The 16,268-nt window shown below is 30.6% G+C and overlaps 1 protein-coding gene and 1 long non-coding RNA gene across 2 annotated transcripts in view; one reads left to right on the top strand and one right to left on the bottom strand.

Moving 5' to 3' along the window:
* Positions 1–16,268, top strand: part of Dnr1 (E3 ubiquitin-protein ligase defense repressor 1) — a 216,704-nt gene that overhangs the window by 158,772 nt on the left and 41,664 nt on the right. Inside the window, exon 2 of the mRNA XM_072893949.1 lies at positions 11,139–11,335. Coding sequence (XP_072750050.1) covers positions 11,139–11,335 — 197 coding nt within the window. The remainder of the gene's footprint in view (positions 1–11,138; positions 11,336–16,268) is intronic.
* The window catches only part of LOC140666599 (uncharacterized), a 165,597-nt gene that overhangs the window by 106,171 nt on the left and 43,158 nt on the right, over positions 1–16,268 (bottom strand). The gene's annotated exons all lie outside the window — the stretch shown is intronic.

Here is a 16,268-nt window from a genome sequence, read left to right on the forward strand (position 1 = left end):
GAGGTATACACATGTACTATGAATAATATAATAATAAAAAAGATATTCTATATTGCAATATTTTTTTATCGTAATATTAAAGGTGTAAATTCAAATATATGTAATGTCTTAATCTGACGTTTCTCTCGATCAAATTAACTGGAGATGCAGCACGCCAATATCGCAGAATCGCGGGCTTAATTGTCCCATTTCACCTTCTCGATTCGAAAGAAATGAGCGTCATTTGCATTTATCGCCGCAGCGGAAAGCAATAAAGCGGTGCGGAAATGAAGATATCGGTTATAATAAAAGTCTTGGGGGGAAAGCGCAGCTCGTTATTTAATATGGTTGACGACGAAAATGAGAATCTGATTGTTCAACGCCAGGGGAGCGCGTAATTGCAGCCGATAAAAAAATGCAGCAAAATGCGATTGTTCTCTCGCTCACAACGGTATCATGGGAAACATCTCTTCCTTTCTTCTTTTGAAGGTATCATCGAACAATATATACATCGCCAAACAACTTTCTCGTTTGTAGTACATACGTGACGCACGCGAAATGTCATTCTCTGCATTGCAACACGTCTCTAAGATATTGATATTTTGAAACTAGGACAACGTTGATTATTTCAAGTTGAGACTTTTAAAGCCGAAATCTTCAAATATGTTAACTGAAATCAAATTAAAGAATCATTTCTCTGAATTAAAGCACGAAATATCTATTTGCGATGATATTTACCTTTTCAATTTCGGTTATCGATCAAAAGGGTTCTAGTGATAAGGTATTCTGTAGCAAGTTGCAAATATATTTTTCCAGGTGAAATCCCAATGGGAAAGGGAGAATGAAGTGAGAAAGAAAAAAGTGCTGTACGAATGACAGTGGAAACAAATCCCGCGAGATTACAATGACTATAAAACAATCGATGAGGAGGCAGTTCCCGGATACGCTACTAAAAATTTTAAAACCCACAAAGGAGTCGTTTTAAGGAGGTACCTCGGTGATGAACGGTTCTGGTGGCACATCGAGCATTTTCAACGACGGGAACGACGAAAAAGAACGATGAGCCTTCGTTTTCATGGCGTCGATTGCCTTTGAGACTCAATCGCGCGTAAACGCGTCCTCGTAAAGGCAAATGGAGTCTTAATTTTTTTACGACTGTGTAAATTGTCCCTAAAATCCAACAAATATTGTGCAGATGAAGTTTAACAATATTGTAACAAACGGGAACTATTCTATGAATAAACAATAAATAGATACAAATGAACATTTCCGGTCATTTATCGTGGATTCTCTACTAAATTGACGAATTTCATAACTCAGTCACGAATGATATTAATTGCGGTGTCACATATGTAAATCGCTTTATTTTAGCCGCAGTTTGTGCCTACTGTTAAGGGAATCCTAAAGCTGTTCTATATTCTATATTATATCGACAAAATCTTATCTATTATGACAATATATTTGCTTTATATAAAAGTTGCAATTTATACACATAAAATAAAATAAGTTCCCATAAAAATTACATGAAGAAATATTTGCGAATTTTTAGAAATGAGTTTAGAAGCCTAGTAAAAAACATTTTGCTGCACAACCTTTTCTTCAACGAAATGTTTTTTTTTCTAGTCTTCTAATATCATATTTAAAAGTTCACAAATATTCCTTCATACAATTTATATCTGGAACCTATCTCATTTTGTTGATACCAACTGCAAAATGTTTGTATCAAACAATTATTTTTTATGACCTGGCTCCAGAAGCCGATAAAAAAATTGTAACTTCTTCATTTTTTTCTTTATTAACCTAAGATTGCGTAGGTTCCGAAAAGGTTTCTGTGTATACTTTTATCGTGGAAAAGAATTTATCATTCTATACAACCAATAAAAACATTTTGGTATAATAAAAGTATGGATAATACAGGACGGTTTAGGATACGCGCATGCGAATTACATATCCCTGTCTATACCTCTCTTTCCTATATTTCTCTCTCTTGCTTTTTTTTATTTTATTTGGCTAACTGTACAAGTACATATATTGTAAACTATAATATTTTATTGGAATAAAATTGATTCTATATAACAGTAGTTAAATTATCCGAAGCGGAACCATACTGTGTTTGACTTTCAAATTACAATACATATTTGATCGTATATATAATTAAATCACCATTGCAGTTTTAACGCAAACGTGACGTAAAAACATGTCTCCGCGGAAGTTATGTCGACGATTTTTCAAAACGAATCGCCGCATCTCGGTCTGAATATTCATGAAAGTGGACGAGTTGCACGCTTATCACACGAATAGTCGAGATGCGTCCGCGACTGGTTAATGCAATGAGAGGAAAAAACATTGATGTGCAGTTTTGCGCTGGCGATTATACGTGGAATTACAAACAATCGTAAAAAGTTGAATGGTAAAAAAAAACATCTCGTCAACAGTTACAAGTACATACATTTTTGTATTTATCAAGGTCTGTTATTACAAGATACATCATATTGTGTGTCAAACGCGTAAATATGAATGGTTTGCATTTAGCGTCACAAGCGTCATTCCAGCTTTGTTGTAACTGGATGTTGAAAAAAGACAGATGATGCTTATATCGACTTATGCTGCTAAATGGAAAGCATTCTAAATAAAATTTAATTTATTAGCGCATGTAAAATTTAATTTATTAGCACTATTGTTTTGTTATAAAACAATGTTTTTTTACAATAATTGCTAAACACACATTTTATTAACAAATTATTGTTTATTAATGTTAGCTATAAAAGAATATAAACTGATATTTTAGGATATGCAGTGGCGTAGCTACCACCCGGGCTACCCGGGAGCGTCCCGGGGGCCCCCTCTTGTAGAGGGCCCCCACAGCTTATAATATCGTTTCAATTTTAATAATAACGCTTAAGAAAGACAGATATTTACCAAAAAGCGACGCAAATAAGTTAGTAGAGAGGGTTGTTCATACTTTAAAATATAAGATTATCAAACACTTAAAAAAGATATTTAATGATAAAACTACAAAATCTGAAATTCTTAAATGGCTAAGAGATATTCAGAATTTTAGCAACGTTGTATATCTTTGTATGAGCGAAGAAAAGATTCACTAAAAACTATTAAAGCAAACGAGGTTCTTTATAACCCTCTAAATGTTAAGGCCGGATCGCTCAAGCCACCCTAATAAGTTACAAGTTAAAGGTTTGTAAATGGTAAATGTAATCATGGATATTTGTGCTTGGTATAAAATACTTAAACCATTTTTACGAATGTTTTCAAAAATGAAAATATACTTTTTTGCAATGTAGCAGTCGATATTAAAATTTGATAACTGTGGTATTTTAGTTATATTTATTTATCAATAAATGTGACGCTTTAGAAAATTTCTGAAAGGCCCCATTTATTGATTTTCTCGAGGGCCCCAAATGTTATAGCTACGTCACTGAGGTATACTTTATTTATATTATATTATTTATATTTTGTTGTATATTCAAGCGTAATTGACTAAAGTTAGTAAGAGATATTAAAAAATAAATGTATAATGAATGCGCGAACATAAACATTTTGTGAAATTTATTGTATTGTTTATCTTATTGTCTTATTTTTTTTTATATATCGTGAAATGTAACCTTAAACATATTTTAATATAATATTATACAAACGCAAAACATTATTGAAAGTAAATTATCAACTGTCTGCCATTACTTGCTGCATTTGTTACGCATCTAGCATAAATAAAATATCAAATGATAATGGCTAATTAGCATAATAAAATATTGATTTAAATGCATTTCTATGCAAAGCTTAATGTATAAATCAGATGTTATTTTCGTACGAGCAAGAAGAAGCATATTTTCATGTTTATTTCAATATTACACGCGCGTAATTCTTTATGAAATATTATCCTCTGTTCTGTGATTCTGATATCTTATCAAGCAACTTAAAAAATATATTCTTTTACATTTGCAAACATTGAAACCGTTATTAATTTTACATATTCGTGTGCAAAACGATATTACTATATTTTATTAAAGTTTTTTTTTTATCAGAAAATCTCTAAATTTATTCAACAATCTGTCATTAACATTAAAACATTTGCAAACAACAGTGACAAACCGCTCTGCGGCGATTATATATTCATATATTATATGTATACTCGCGTGGCATATTACACATTTTATACAATTTGTGTATTGTAAAATTTATTCGATCTAAATTGCATATAAATATATAACCTTTATTTTTGTAAAAAATATAAAAAAAGATAATATATTCATAAAATTTAGATCAACTAAATTTGATTGAACAATTGATGACCAAAAATAATCGCTGATACACCGAAAATTATTTTATGTATTTATATTAATCAATGTGGTTTTTAATAAATCAATGAGCACGTCAGTGAATGCAATGAGATCTATCTTTTTACCTTTTATATATTATATTATGACGTATTTCCTACAATACATATAATTATATTATCATATTGAATGTGTGTAACCAGTCTTGTAGAAATGAAACATATGTAATTGAGATTTTACAACTTATTTTCGTTATTCAAATATTTAATAATATTCATATTTTCATAATTTTTATTCAAAAAGATTTGACATTGATAGACTTACTTTGCAAAATAAATTTAATTATAGAATATAAAAATATATTATTTAGTTTTTTTACGATTTTTAGGAGCGATGCTTTTATCGGGAATACTCGTAATAAAATAAAACGTACAATACACTCTCGAGAATTTACATAATCATTTCTGGAAACTGCATGAAAAAAAAGAAAAAGAAAGGGTTTGCTTGCGGTGCAAAAATTTATACGAACCCAGCACGTTCGTAAAACCAACGTCGAAATAATGTAAAGGGATTTCCTAGATGAGAGAAACAGAGAGAGAAACTCCCCAAAATGCGCTCTTTTTTCCATAAGCAGTAGACGGTGCAAACAACTTTGGCGAATGATAAAAATATGCTGGATAAAAGTTTTGCTCTCGCAATTCTTGGTGCGCGTTCAACGGAAATCTGATTCTAGCTCATTACAGATTCACGATCCAATCAAGAATGAGTAAATAAGGGAAGTCTGTTTACGTCCTGTTTACAGTCTTACTCGAGGCAATAGAGAAACAATTTTCGACTTATCCAATGAAGATTACATTTTTTGAAATTCGCCAGATATTTGTCAAAGTTGACGAAATTGACCTACGATATATAATCTTTTCCAGAGTTTCTTGAGATTAATTAATTTCTTTGGCACCGTCTTATCGCAAAATTTTTAAAATCTTTTATTCTACATATTTTTTTTATTTTATGTCCGAATATAATTAAGTATTAATATTCATCAATGTTCAATTTTTATTAACATCAAAATTTAAAATGTTTAATAGTGAAAAAGTTCGAGCAACGTTAAAAATAGCGACAAATAATAAAATTATTATGACAGTTAATATCGTCATTTTATTTTATAATACACAATTCTCGAATACTGTTTGATGCATATATTTCAGAAGCTGTCCCGAGAACAAAGAAAAGAGAGAGAAAAGAAATGAATGCTTTTTGGGCATATAATGATCAATATTTCGTTCCATCTGAATAGACCTTTAGATGTTCATATAAAACTATATACGCTGGTACATTTTCTCTGGAATTCTTTAAGTGGTGCATAAACATAAGCTCTATTGTAAATTTTATTCCTGAATTGTGTTTGCTTACAAATCTGCAATTCATGTGTCACTAGCCACGTTATTGCACTATAGTCCACCTATGCGAAGCGACAAAGTCACACGTCGCACATTCGCGAAATTAAAAAACGTGACAAGTGACGTTTGAATAAAAGAGTTTGATATTGTGAAACTTTTTTTTTATGTAAACTTAATTTTTCAAATAAAAAACGATTTTATCTACCAAAATACGCTACGCAAAAAAAGTAAAGGGCCGCTTTCTTGCATATAAAAAAAGTCAATTTTTAAATAGTTATAACGTCCTTAAAAATAATTGAAATAAGCTCAATAAGAAAGCGTTTAAAATTGCTTGAAGTTTCTAGTTTTAAAATCTTTAAATGAATTTCAATTTTTTCTATTTGTTACAAAATTACATTATAAGCGACGTCCGTCGATTGAACAAATTTTTCAAAAGTTTGCCCAAGAATACCGAATTAAAAAAAATCTTAGCACGATTTTATTTATTAATTTTTTTTATTCTTGAACAAACTTTTAAAAAACTTGTTCAATCGACGGACGTCGTTTTCTTACAATGTAATTTTGTAACGAATAGAAAGAATTGAAATTTATTTAACGATTCTAAAACTGCAAGCTTTAAAATGTTTTTTTATTGACCTTATTCCGATTATTTTTAAGGAAGTTACAACTACTTAAAAGTTGGCCTTTTTTTATATGGAAGAAAGTGGCCCTTTAAATTTTTTGCGCACTGTACATATAAATCATAACTTTTATCTGCAAAAATATATCATCTGGAAATTTAATCGAACTTTATTTACAATCTTAATTCAATTTTCCTGTTCTTACGATGAGTTTTGAGAAAATAATTTGCACGATTTATTTTTGTATATTCGCGAAAAGTTGACTGAAAGCCATGAATAAAAGCAAAGAGGCATGCAGTTATACACATAATTCGCAGTTTCACATTTTTCACACATATATTTTATTTGCCACGCAAATACATAAGACGAATATGTAAGGAAAGTACATAAATACCAAGGAAATTTCGTCTTCTGCACAATTGGAGCCTATTATGATCGATGTAATGTATTCTTTTAAATTGCGATCGTTCGAATACAAAGCGCGGCGAGCTTGGAGGTGCATTATGTAAACGCGACGCGATGTCATAAAAGAAGAATCGCGAAGGCGGTTAATGTTCGTCGTCGGTCGACTATGTCAACTATTCGTTTTCTCCTGCTTTTGAAAAAAAACTACTGATAAATTACCACGGAGATAATGGGCCCGACTACTCTCCGTGAATTTTCCTTATCACAACGCATGTGACCGAGTTTGCTCGTAAAAAACATCGGTATATCTTGCAAACACAATTCTTTAACTCTTTGAGTCACAACGGGTCACCCACGGGAAACCCACCTTTTTTTCGTAGTTTTTTATTTTTTTAACTACTTTTTTATCAACAAATATCGGATTTTTTGTTTCTACAGAGTCTCTAGAACATCAATAAGTGTAAAAAAATATGAACAGTCATTAATTGTTAATTGCAAAAATACCATATATAAACAAACAGTCAAAATTAGTACTTTTTTACAAAAAAATGCATTTTCTACCTTTTATATTTAAGAACTATATTTGTTCTTAAACGTTGTATATTACAATATTATGACAATAAATACGGCAATTTTTTTATAATTTTAGTACACTCTAAAGTATTTTTCAAACCTTTTTAGAATTTTCCACCGTGTTGTTTTTGTTAAATCCTTCTTTTTTTGATAAAAAATATATACAAAACAATATTTCCTGTTCTAAATTGAAAGTAACAATCGTATTCTTTTTTAAATTTTTTCTCTGAAAGTTTTTTTAGATCGCAGAATCTGAATCTAAAGGAAAAAAAATTTAATTTCCAAAATTTAATATAGGGATCCAATATGGCGGAAGTAAAATTTTGAAAATCTCGTCAGCCATATTGGATCCGCCATTTTGAATTTTAAAAATCTGACAACGGATTCGTAATCAGCGACCCCAAAAACCCTTATATACAAAATTTTATAAAATACTAACAATTAGAAAAATTCGTGACTCAAAGGGTTAAAAGAGAGAGAGAGAGAGAGAGAGAGAGAGAGAGAGAGAGAGAGAAAGAAAAGAGAGGGAGGAAGAGAAAAAGTGAATCTCTACAAAAATTTGCAACTCGTAACGCTTCTCATCTGGAAACTTTAGAATAGTTTCAGTTTAAAAAGTATCAATGCTTCTTTTTTTTCCATAAATACTAGATATATATTTTTAATATTGATGTTTTAAAATTGTTATATTCTAATAAAATTAATAATTTATAAAAAATAAATAATCGCTATTATTAAAGCATGCATTAATAATCGGTAACATCAAAAAAATTATATAACAGTTTTTGTTAGAGTGATAAAAATAATAATTTATATTTAATTTATGCATATATATATATATATATATATATATATATGTATATATTATAATTTATATTTTTAGCACGAAATAATTAACAAACTGCAATGAATGTTTTAAAAACGTTTTTTATTTACTTACAAATTTATTTACAAGGTGCATTGAATGTTGAGAAATGAAAATTTTACGTAGTAATTATAACAATTTTTCGAGAATATTTTCAAAGTCGAAACTAAAAGAAAACAAATTAAAAGAAAAACATAAAGAAAACTTACGTGATTAAAATATTTCTTTCTTATTATCTTTGCTATATAGTCGCACATGTGTTTCTTTAAAGTTGATTTTATCACTTATATAAGGATATATTTCATACACATTCAACCACAGTAAAAATAGATTGGTTACAATATTTTTATTCCCGATAGTTTGCCGATATTGCGTGCAAATTTACTAAACCCTCCAGTCATTTCATCTCGATCGCAATTTTCACGTCAAATACCATTTTGGTGATAAATCGCACGCGCGCGCGTTTTATTTTATTTTTTTTCTTTTTATCACGATATCAATAATTTAATATCGCGGAAATTGAATCGCGTGGCCGCGATTTAATGCATCGCATTGATATTTTCAGCGCGTAACCGGACCGCGTTCAGTTGATCGCCGATCGCGTCACCGAATGAATTTATTAACGTCATTTATTAGGAAAGATTATGCGGTCACATTATAGTAAATGGATTAAAACGGCTTCGTTTGCAAGTGTAACGTGCAAAATTACCTTATCTAGGTCGACCAACCTATAAACTCTCGATACTAATGATACTAATGATAATGATCCCACTACAACTTTCTGAATAAATCACGCGAATTTTTTACAAATTTTTCACAAAATTTTTTATTTATTTAAGATGATGAACAAGTCTACAACACGAATGTACAATTTCAAATAGCAAAATTGATAAGTTAAAAATAAAATAAAGTACAGGTACATGTTTTTAACGATTTATTTATCGGCTCACGACGTTTTTATTCGAGTGGCGTCAATAACAGATATAATATAATAGATATTCTTACAATAACGTCAATCGAATGAAGCACTAACGGCATAATTTATGATAAAAGTACGATGTGTATCGTGTATTGATTCCGAACTTAGAGCGAATGGAACCGGGAATGAATAGAGTCTCTAGAAGTGCGAAACGCGCGCAGATAAATGAAAAAGACTACTTATTGAGAATTTATCTTGAATACTTTTTCTAGCTGTTTCTTTCATTCAATCCAATATATCTGTGAAATATAATATAACGATGAATATTGAAAAGCTTTGCGAGAAATTGCCAACCATCAAATTGCCGGTAAATCTTGAAGAAAAATTGGCTCCAATTGAATCTATCAAACATTCTGTAGACGAAAGAATCTGATAATAATGAAATAATTTCAACGATGAAGGAAAAAGAGAGAGAGAGAGAGAGAGAGAGAGAAGGACTTCTCTATAAAACAGAATTTAGTATTTTTATTAATTAAAATTCGCACAATAAACGACTTTATTCTATTATTATACACTATGCAAAAAAATTAAAGGCCTTTTTCATATAAAAAAGGCCAATTTTAAAGTAGTTGCTTTAATAATAAATATCTTGGCGAAAAAAATCATAGAATATTTGTTAAAAAAAGAAATTAAAGCTAAAACTCTGCTCTTTAACATACAATTAATGAAATTGTGCTAGGATTTTTTTTTTAATTCGATATTTTTAGACAAATTTTTGAAAAATTTGTTCAATCGATGGGAGTCGCTTTTTTACATTGTAATTTTGTAATGAAGAGAAAAAATTGAAATTCATTGAAAGATTCTAAAACTATAAACTTCATGCTTTGAAATACTTTTTTATTGATCTTATTCCGATTATTTTTACGGAAGTTACAACTACTTGAAAATTGGCTTCTTTTGTATGGAAGAAAGTGACCTTTTAATTTTTTTGCGTAGTGTATAATAATAAAGTCGCTTATTGTGCGAATTTTAATATATATATATATATATATATATATATATATATATATGCATAAATTAAATATAAAATATTATTTTTGTCATTCTGACAGGAACTGTTATATAATTTTTTTTATTTTAGCGATTAATGCTTTAATAATAGCGATTATTTATTTTTTATTTATGAATTATTCGTTTTATTAGAATAATAACAATTTCAAAACATCGATATTGAAAATATATATCCAGTGTTGATGGAAAAAAAGAGAAGCATCGATACTTTTTCGTTGATCATATTTCGATTATTTTTAAGAAAATTACAACTACTTGAAATTAGCTTTTTTTATGTGGAAGAAGGTGGCCCTTTTATTTTTTTATGTAGTATTATTGAAAGTTAAAAAATACACGTCTAGTACATAAAAAAGTGTCCGAACTTGTATACAACACACAAATATTTTATTCTGTATTATTTTAAGGTGCTATTTGATTAACGTTGTATTTTTATTTATTATGAAAAGCGGATTTTCAAAGAAATGTAAACACTTGTTACATATGTACCGTACGAAAGAAATCGCCAGCGTAAAATAATTTAATTGCATACGGCCTCAATTGCGATATTTCTGCCGGTTCGTAATTACGGGGACGGGAAAAAAATTAGCGGCAAGAATGGCCGGAAAACGACTGCGGTAGAAACGAGATGGAGGAAGAGAGCGGATAATGACTCTGCGGCGCGCGCTTTTCCGCGATATCTGTACCCGGTTGGATAGTTACCTACGCATTACACTTTGTGTAACTTTCTAAATTATTACCGGTAATTTGTTTGGAGATGTGCTGGCTCGCAAATCGCACTGTGTTTCCGCTTTAATCGGCCAAAATGTCACGATTAAACGATTAGTTATAGACACTAAAACGAAGGATAACATTTATTCCGAGAACAAAAAAGCTGATTTCCGTGAAAAAGCACATCTGGAACAATCTGGATGATTGATTGCAAGGTACATTAAGTTAAGATATCAATGGACGTTTAACCGCGCGACAATAAAATCGCAGAAAAATAATAATATCGATTGATTTCTTTTTGTTTTTTTGCAGGCCTGCGATTGCCTGGGAGTCAGCAAGGAATGCGATTACTTTGGGTTGAAGTATCAGAACGCGAAGGGTGAGGAGCTCTGGTTAAACCTAAGGAACCCTATAGAACGACAGACCGGTGGTGGCGTGGCGCCTTTAAGATTCGCCCTGAGGGTTAAATTTTGGGTACCGCCTCACCTGTTGCTACAGGAAGCTACCAGGTAAGGAAACTTAATTCATGTCAGCCACGTTAGCCACATTGTTTTTCCGGATATATTTGTCACGATATTTTAATCTTTTGAGAATTTTTATATCTTATTTAACCAAAATTATTTAAACAATTATAAAACAGAAGCATTGTAAATATTAATTTATCTGTACTTATATAAACATTGTATTCTACACGATATCTTTTAATCGAGATAGGTTGTTTCGATACATTTTTATATAGTTTTCTAATGACACGATAATTCGATAAAATTCAATAACATTATACTTTGCGTTATTGACTTTTAATCTTGGAATGAAGACATTGAAAAAGATTTATATGTAATCTATACGCAATGTCATGTTATGTCAATGAACGTCTTGAGAAGAATCAATGTTCATTACTCTTTCACAGTCGATTGAGATGAATGGACAGTTTATGACAGACGAATAATCTCGATTGTTATCATCAGTGTGATTCTGACAAGTAGAAATTTATTTACAAAATTATGAATAGTAAATTAGATCTCTTAAGGAAACTTAATAGGATCATGATTGGATGTTACGATAAAATTCTTCCGGGATGGAATGTTCTTTCTCGATGGAACTCTTAATCCAAAAGTTCTCTTTTTTCTCTTAATAAATTGCCAGTATCGGTAACTGGAAATAAGATGAATCCTCATTTGCTATCGTTGCTGCTTTAATTACAGAAAATTTGCATCGTCTTCGAGACCTTTCTATACTATCAAATCCGTTTGCACCTTTTATTGATCTTCGAATGTTTATACAGAGAGAAGTTCATTTTAAAACTCAATCGAAAAAAAGTTTCATTAATAATGTTTATAAATTTCGTTATACAGGGTGATTCTAAATAAGTTCGAAAAATTTTAGGAAATGATTCTTTGTCGAAAATTAAGGGGGAGGGGAGGTTCATATAAATAATATACTTTTATATTCCTTCTTGAGGAGTTAAACTCGTCTTAACGGGGAGATAAAAATTAGATTTTTATTTTTTTCTCAAATTTTGGACAAATTACAAAAATAAAATATTTCCACTAATAAAAGGATATTTATTAACATTTTTTTTAATTCTCCCATATCATAATAAGAGAATGAAACTAACAGTTCCTATAAAACTTTTTATTAAAACTTTTTAACAGACCGGAATATGATTATCTAAAAATATGTTTAGTTAGAAAGCTTGATTCTTTTAAAAATTTTTTTATTTTTTTTCGTAAAATCAATAGTTTTCAAGTAAAAAAAAAATAAAGTACATTATCATGTACAATTTCAGGCTCTTATATAACAATACGAGAATAATTAAAAAATATTAGTAAGTATCTTTTCTTTTGCTAGAAGAAAATATCCACCAAATTTTATTTTTTTAACTTGTTCAAAATTTAAAAAAAAATAAAAATCTAAGCTTTACTTTCCTCTTTATAGGAGTGTAACGTACAAGGGAACCTCACGAAACCGGAAATTCTAAAAATCAAAAATTTTCGAAAAAACTTAAAAAAATTTTTTTAAATTTTATTAACGTGATTAAATAGAAATGATATTACCACAAAACTTTTGTATAAAACATTTTTTTATATCTTCAATAATTTTTGTGATATATTAAGAAGAGCAAAAAGCCATTTTATACAGGGTGTCCCATTTTAATTCCTCCAGTGAAATATCTCGAAAAATATGGAAAATTCGAAAAAATGTTTCAGACAAAAGTTGTATGGTTTCTTGGGGGACGTAAGATGGTGCCATTAGTTTGACTTTGAAGAGTCACATGAAGGTCACGTGAAGGTCATTTTGAATTTCTTAAAAGAAACACCCTATATATTTTTGCATATTCTTGTAGCTTATCTCGAGAACTTTCCAAAACACTATGATAAAATGTTTTTTCATTAAACACTTTTCGAGTTATAAGGCTTCAAAGTTGCAATATTTTGACATAAAATACAAAATATCTCGTAAAATATTTATTTTTCGATTATCTTACCCTAATACTTTTACGCACAGAATAACAAGACAAATCAATTGGCGTAATTAAAACACATAATTATGTTAACGTAAAAATGTGTAATTGCTAGTTGCAAATTCAGATTTTTTTTTAAAGATAACTGTGTGTTTTCTTTATACCAATTGATTCGTCTCATTATTCTGTGCATAAAAGTATTAGGGTAAGATAATCGAGAAATGAATATTTTACGAGAGAGATATCTTGTATTTTGTGTCAAAATATTGCAACTTTGAAGCCTTATAACTCGAAAAGTGTTTAATGAAAAAACATTTTATCATAGTGTTTTGGAAAGCTGTCGAAGTCAGCTACAAGAATATGTAACAAAAAATAGGGGGTGCCATTTAAAAAATTGAGGTGACCTTTACGTGACCTTCAAATGACTCTTCAAGGTCAGACCAATGGTACCATCTTATGGCCCCCTCGAAAGCATACAACTTTTGCCTGAAACATTTTTCTCTCCCAGGCTTGGTTTTCGGGATATTCGACTGAAGGAATTAAAATGGGACACCCTATATATGACGGGTGATTTCACTCCTTAAAAACATTTTTCCGTCGCAACTAAAAATTTCTAAAGTCATCTATTTATTCTTCCTTACATATGTATGTGCAAAGTTTAATTAAAATCAGAATTTCCGGGTTCGCGAGATTCCCTTGTCAAAGAGGGATATGGGAGTATTTGTTTATGTAAAAGAGCCCTCTGAATTTTCAACAAAGAACTCTTGAAATTATTCGAACTAATTTAGACTCACCCCGTATGATTATAAATTTCCTCAATACAACAGAAGCACAGATATTTTGTTATGTATCTTCGTTATGGTTACTCTCACAAAAGAGTAGAAGTTGGATTGTATTTTAAAATTAGTATCCGGTTGCTATAAGTACGAAATGAGGAACTGTCTCGGGAAATATATTGTCGCGAGTGTTCGTTCGGGAAACAGCAACTCGTTTTGTTTGAAGTTCTGATTGGTTCGTTACCGCGGCGCGTATTCAAAGCGAGTGCCACGACCTCTCTCTCTCTTCTCTCTCTCTCTCTCTCTCTCTCTCTCTCTCTCTCTCTCTCTCTCTCTCTCTGCAGCAGTTGCGAACTGCGTCCGTTGTAATCCGCCGCACGGATGCACTCGTGTAAATGGCGAAAACGAAACAGAGAGAGAGAGAGAGAGAGAGAGAGAGGGGGGCGGGAGAGAGAGAGAGAGAGCCCTCTCTTCGTCCGAATTGAAAATCGTTTGCGCCGTAAAAATTCTTCTCTCGGGGAGAGTCGGAGAGTAAGAACAAGAGAAGGAAAGAGAGGAAAACGCGACGAGAGATAGAGAGAGGATTGCTTGTGCAATCAGCTGGATTCCTTGAGCGCGATCCATCGATCCCCGAGCGAGCACGTACGAAATTGCATGCTGCCGTTGCCATGAGAGTACTGATTGCATCCGGCGATATTGCGTGTGTTGTTGAATGTGTTTTCATGCGAGCGCGGTTGAAAAGGTGACGCTTCTCTCTGCGGCTGAAATATATACACTATAAATAATGTTATGCACGAGATGCGCCCTGTTACGACGTCGATGCGATTTGTTTTGAATTATTTGTGACATTTGTATCGATGCCGTTGTACCTACGTGATATTCCTGCAATCGCTGCGCGCAATTGGATCAGTAAAATGTAATGCATATACACTACACAAAAAAATTAAAGTGCCTCTTTCTTTTATATAAAAAAAAGCCAATTTTCAAGTAGTTGCAAAATAATCCTTAAAAATAATTGGAATAAGATCAATAAAAAAAAATGTTTTAAAGCTTGAAATTTCTAGTCTTAGAATTTCTAAATAAATTTCAATTCTTTTTATTCGTACAAAATTACATTGTAAGAAAGCGACGTCCCCGAAAAAAATTATTATTTTCATTTTGTTATACTTTTTACGGTTTTTTAATATACAATACTTTTTGAGTATAAATTAGAATAAACATAAAACAAAATATAAATAGCTAATAGGGAGTTTGCATTTTAAAAAAAATACATTTTTTTATATATGTAATTTAAATATATATTATTATAAATTTATTTATAAGAAAATTTTAAATTTTAATCACTAGGAAGGTATTAAAAAATTAAATTAAAATTTAATAAAATTTAAATTGTGAGAAAACGATTTTGATTGGTTGGAGTGCGTGACGTCACAGGGCAATAGTTTCAAACGTTTGTTTTCTATATTCTGTATTGCGATATTTGGTCATTCTTGATCTCGAGGTACAAAGAAAAACAATTTATTGGGTGTTTTAATTGTTGTACTTTTACATAAAGGTACAAAACAGGTTTTGTACGTGTTACCTTTGCCCATTTTCACAATAACTGGATATTTTAATAAATAAAAATAGTGTGTTGTCACTGTATATATTGGTTAGGTTTGGGGAGACGCTATTTCACACTATTTAGCGCTATTAGCGTCTCCCCAAACGCAGATATTGCACTGTGACGTCACATTGCGTTCGAGAGGATTCGGTCATTTCCGGATCGTATTCGACAATTTCAAATAATGTAATTTTTATTATTGATTTTCTCGCTTAATTTGCATTAAAAAATTACGAAAAAAATAATTACATTTAAAACTATATATATATATAAATTATAAAATGCAATTGTTTTTCAAAATCATGCAAACTCCCTATTCTACCGAGTAATTAAATATGTTGGTTATAAGTTATCTTCTTTTCGATTCGTAACGATAGTGTGTGATATGAAAATAAGTGAATACCACGAGGTGAAGATAAATACACAAAATATGATTGTCCCGAAGCACATATGTATTAATAATATCACACATACGCAAATTAATCCTCCACACTGAATCTTACATGTTGATTTCGCAAAATATCGAGGACACCTTCTATGTCTCTTTATCTTTGTCTCTTTCTCCAATAAATTAGTCGAGATACGGTAATTAAATCTGA

This window comes from Anoplolepis gracilipes, chromosome 6, assembly GCF_047496725.1.
Source record: "Anoplolepis gracilipes chromosome 6, ASM4749672v1, whole genome shotgun sequence".
Taxonomy (NCBI): domain Eukaryota; kingdom Metazoa; phylum Arthropoda; class Insecta; order Hymenoptera; family Formicidae; genus Anoplolepis; species Anoplolepis gracilipes.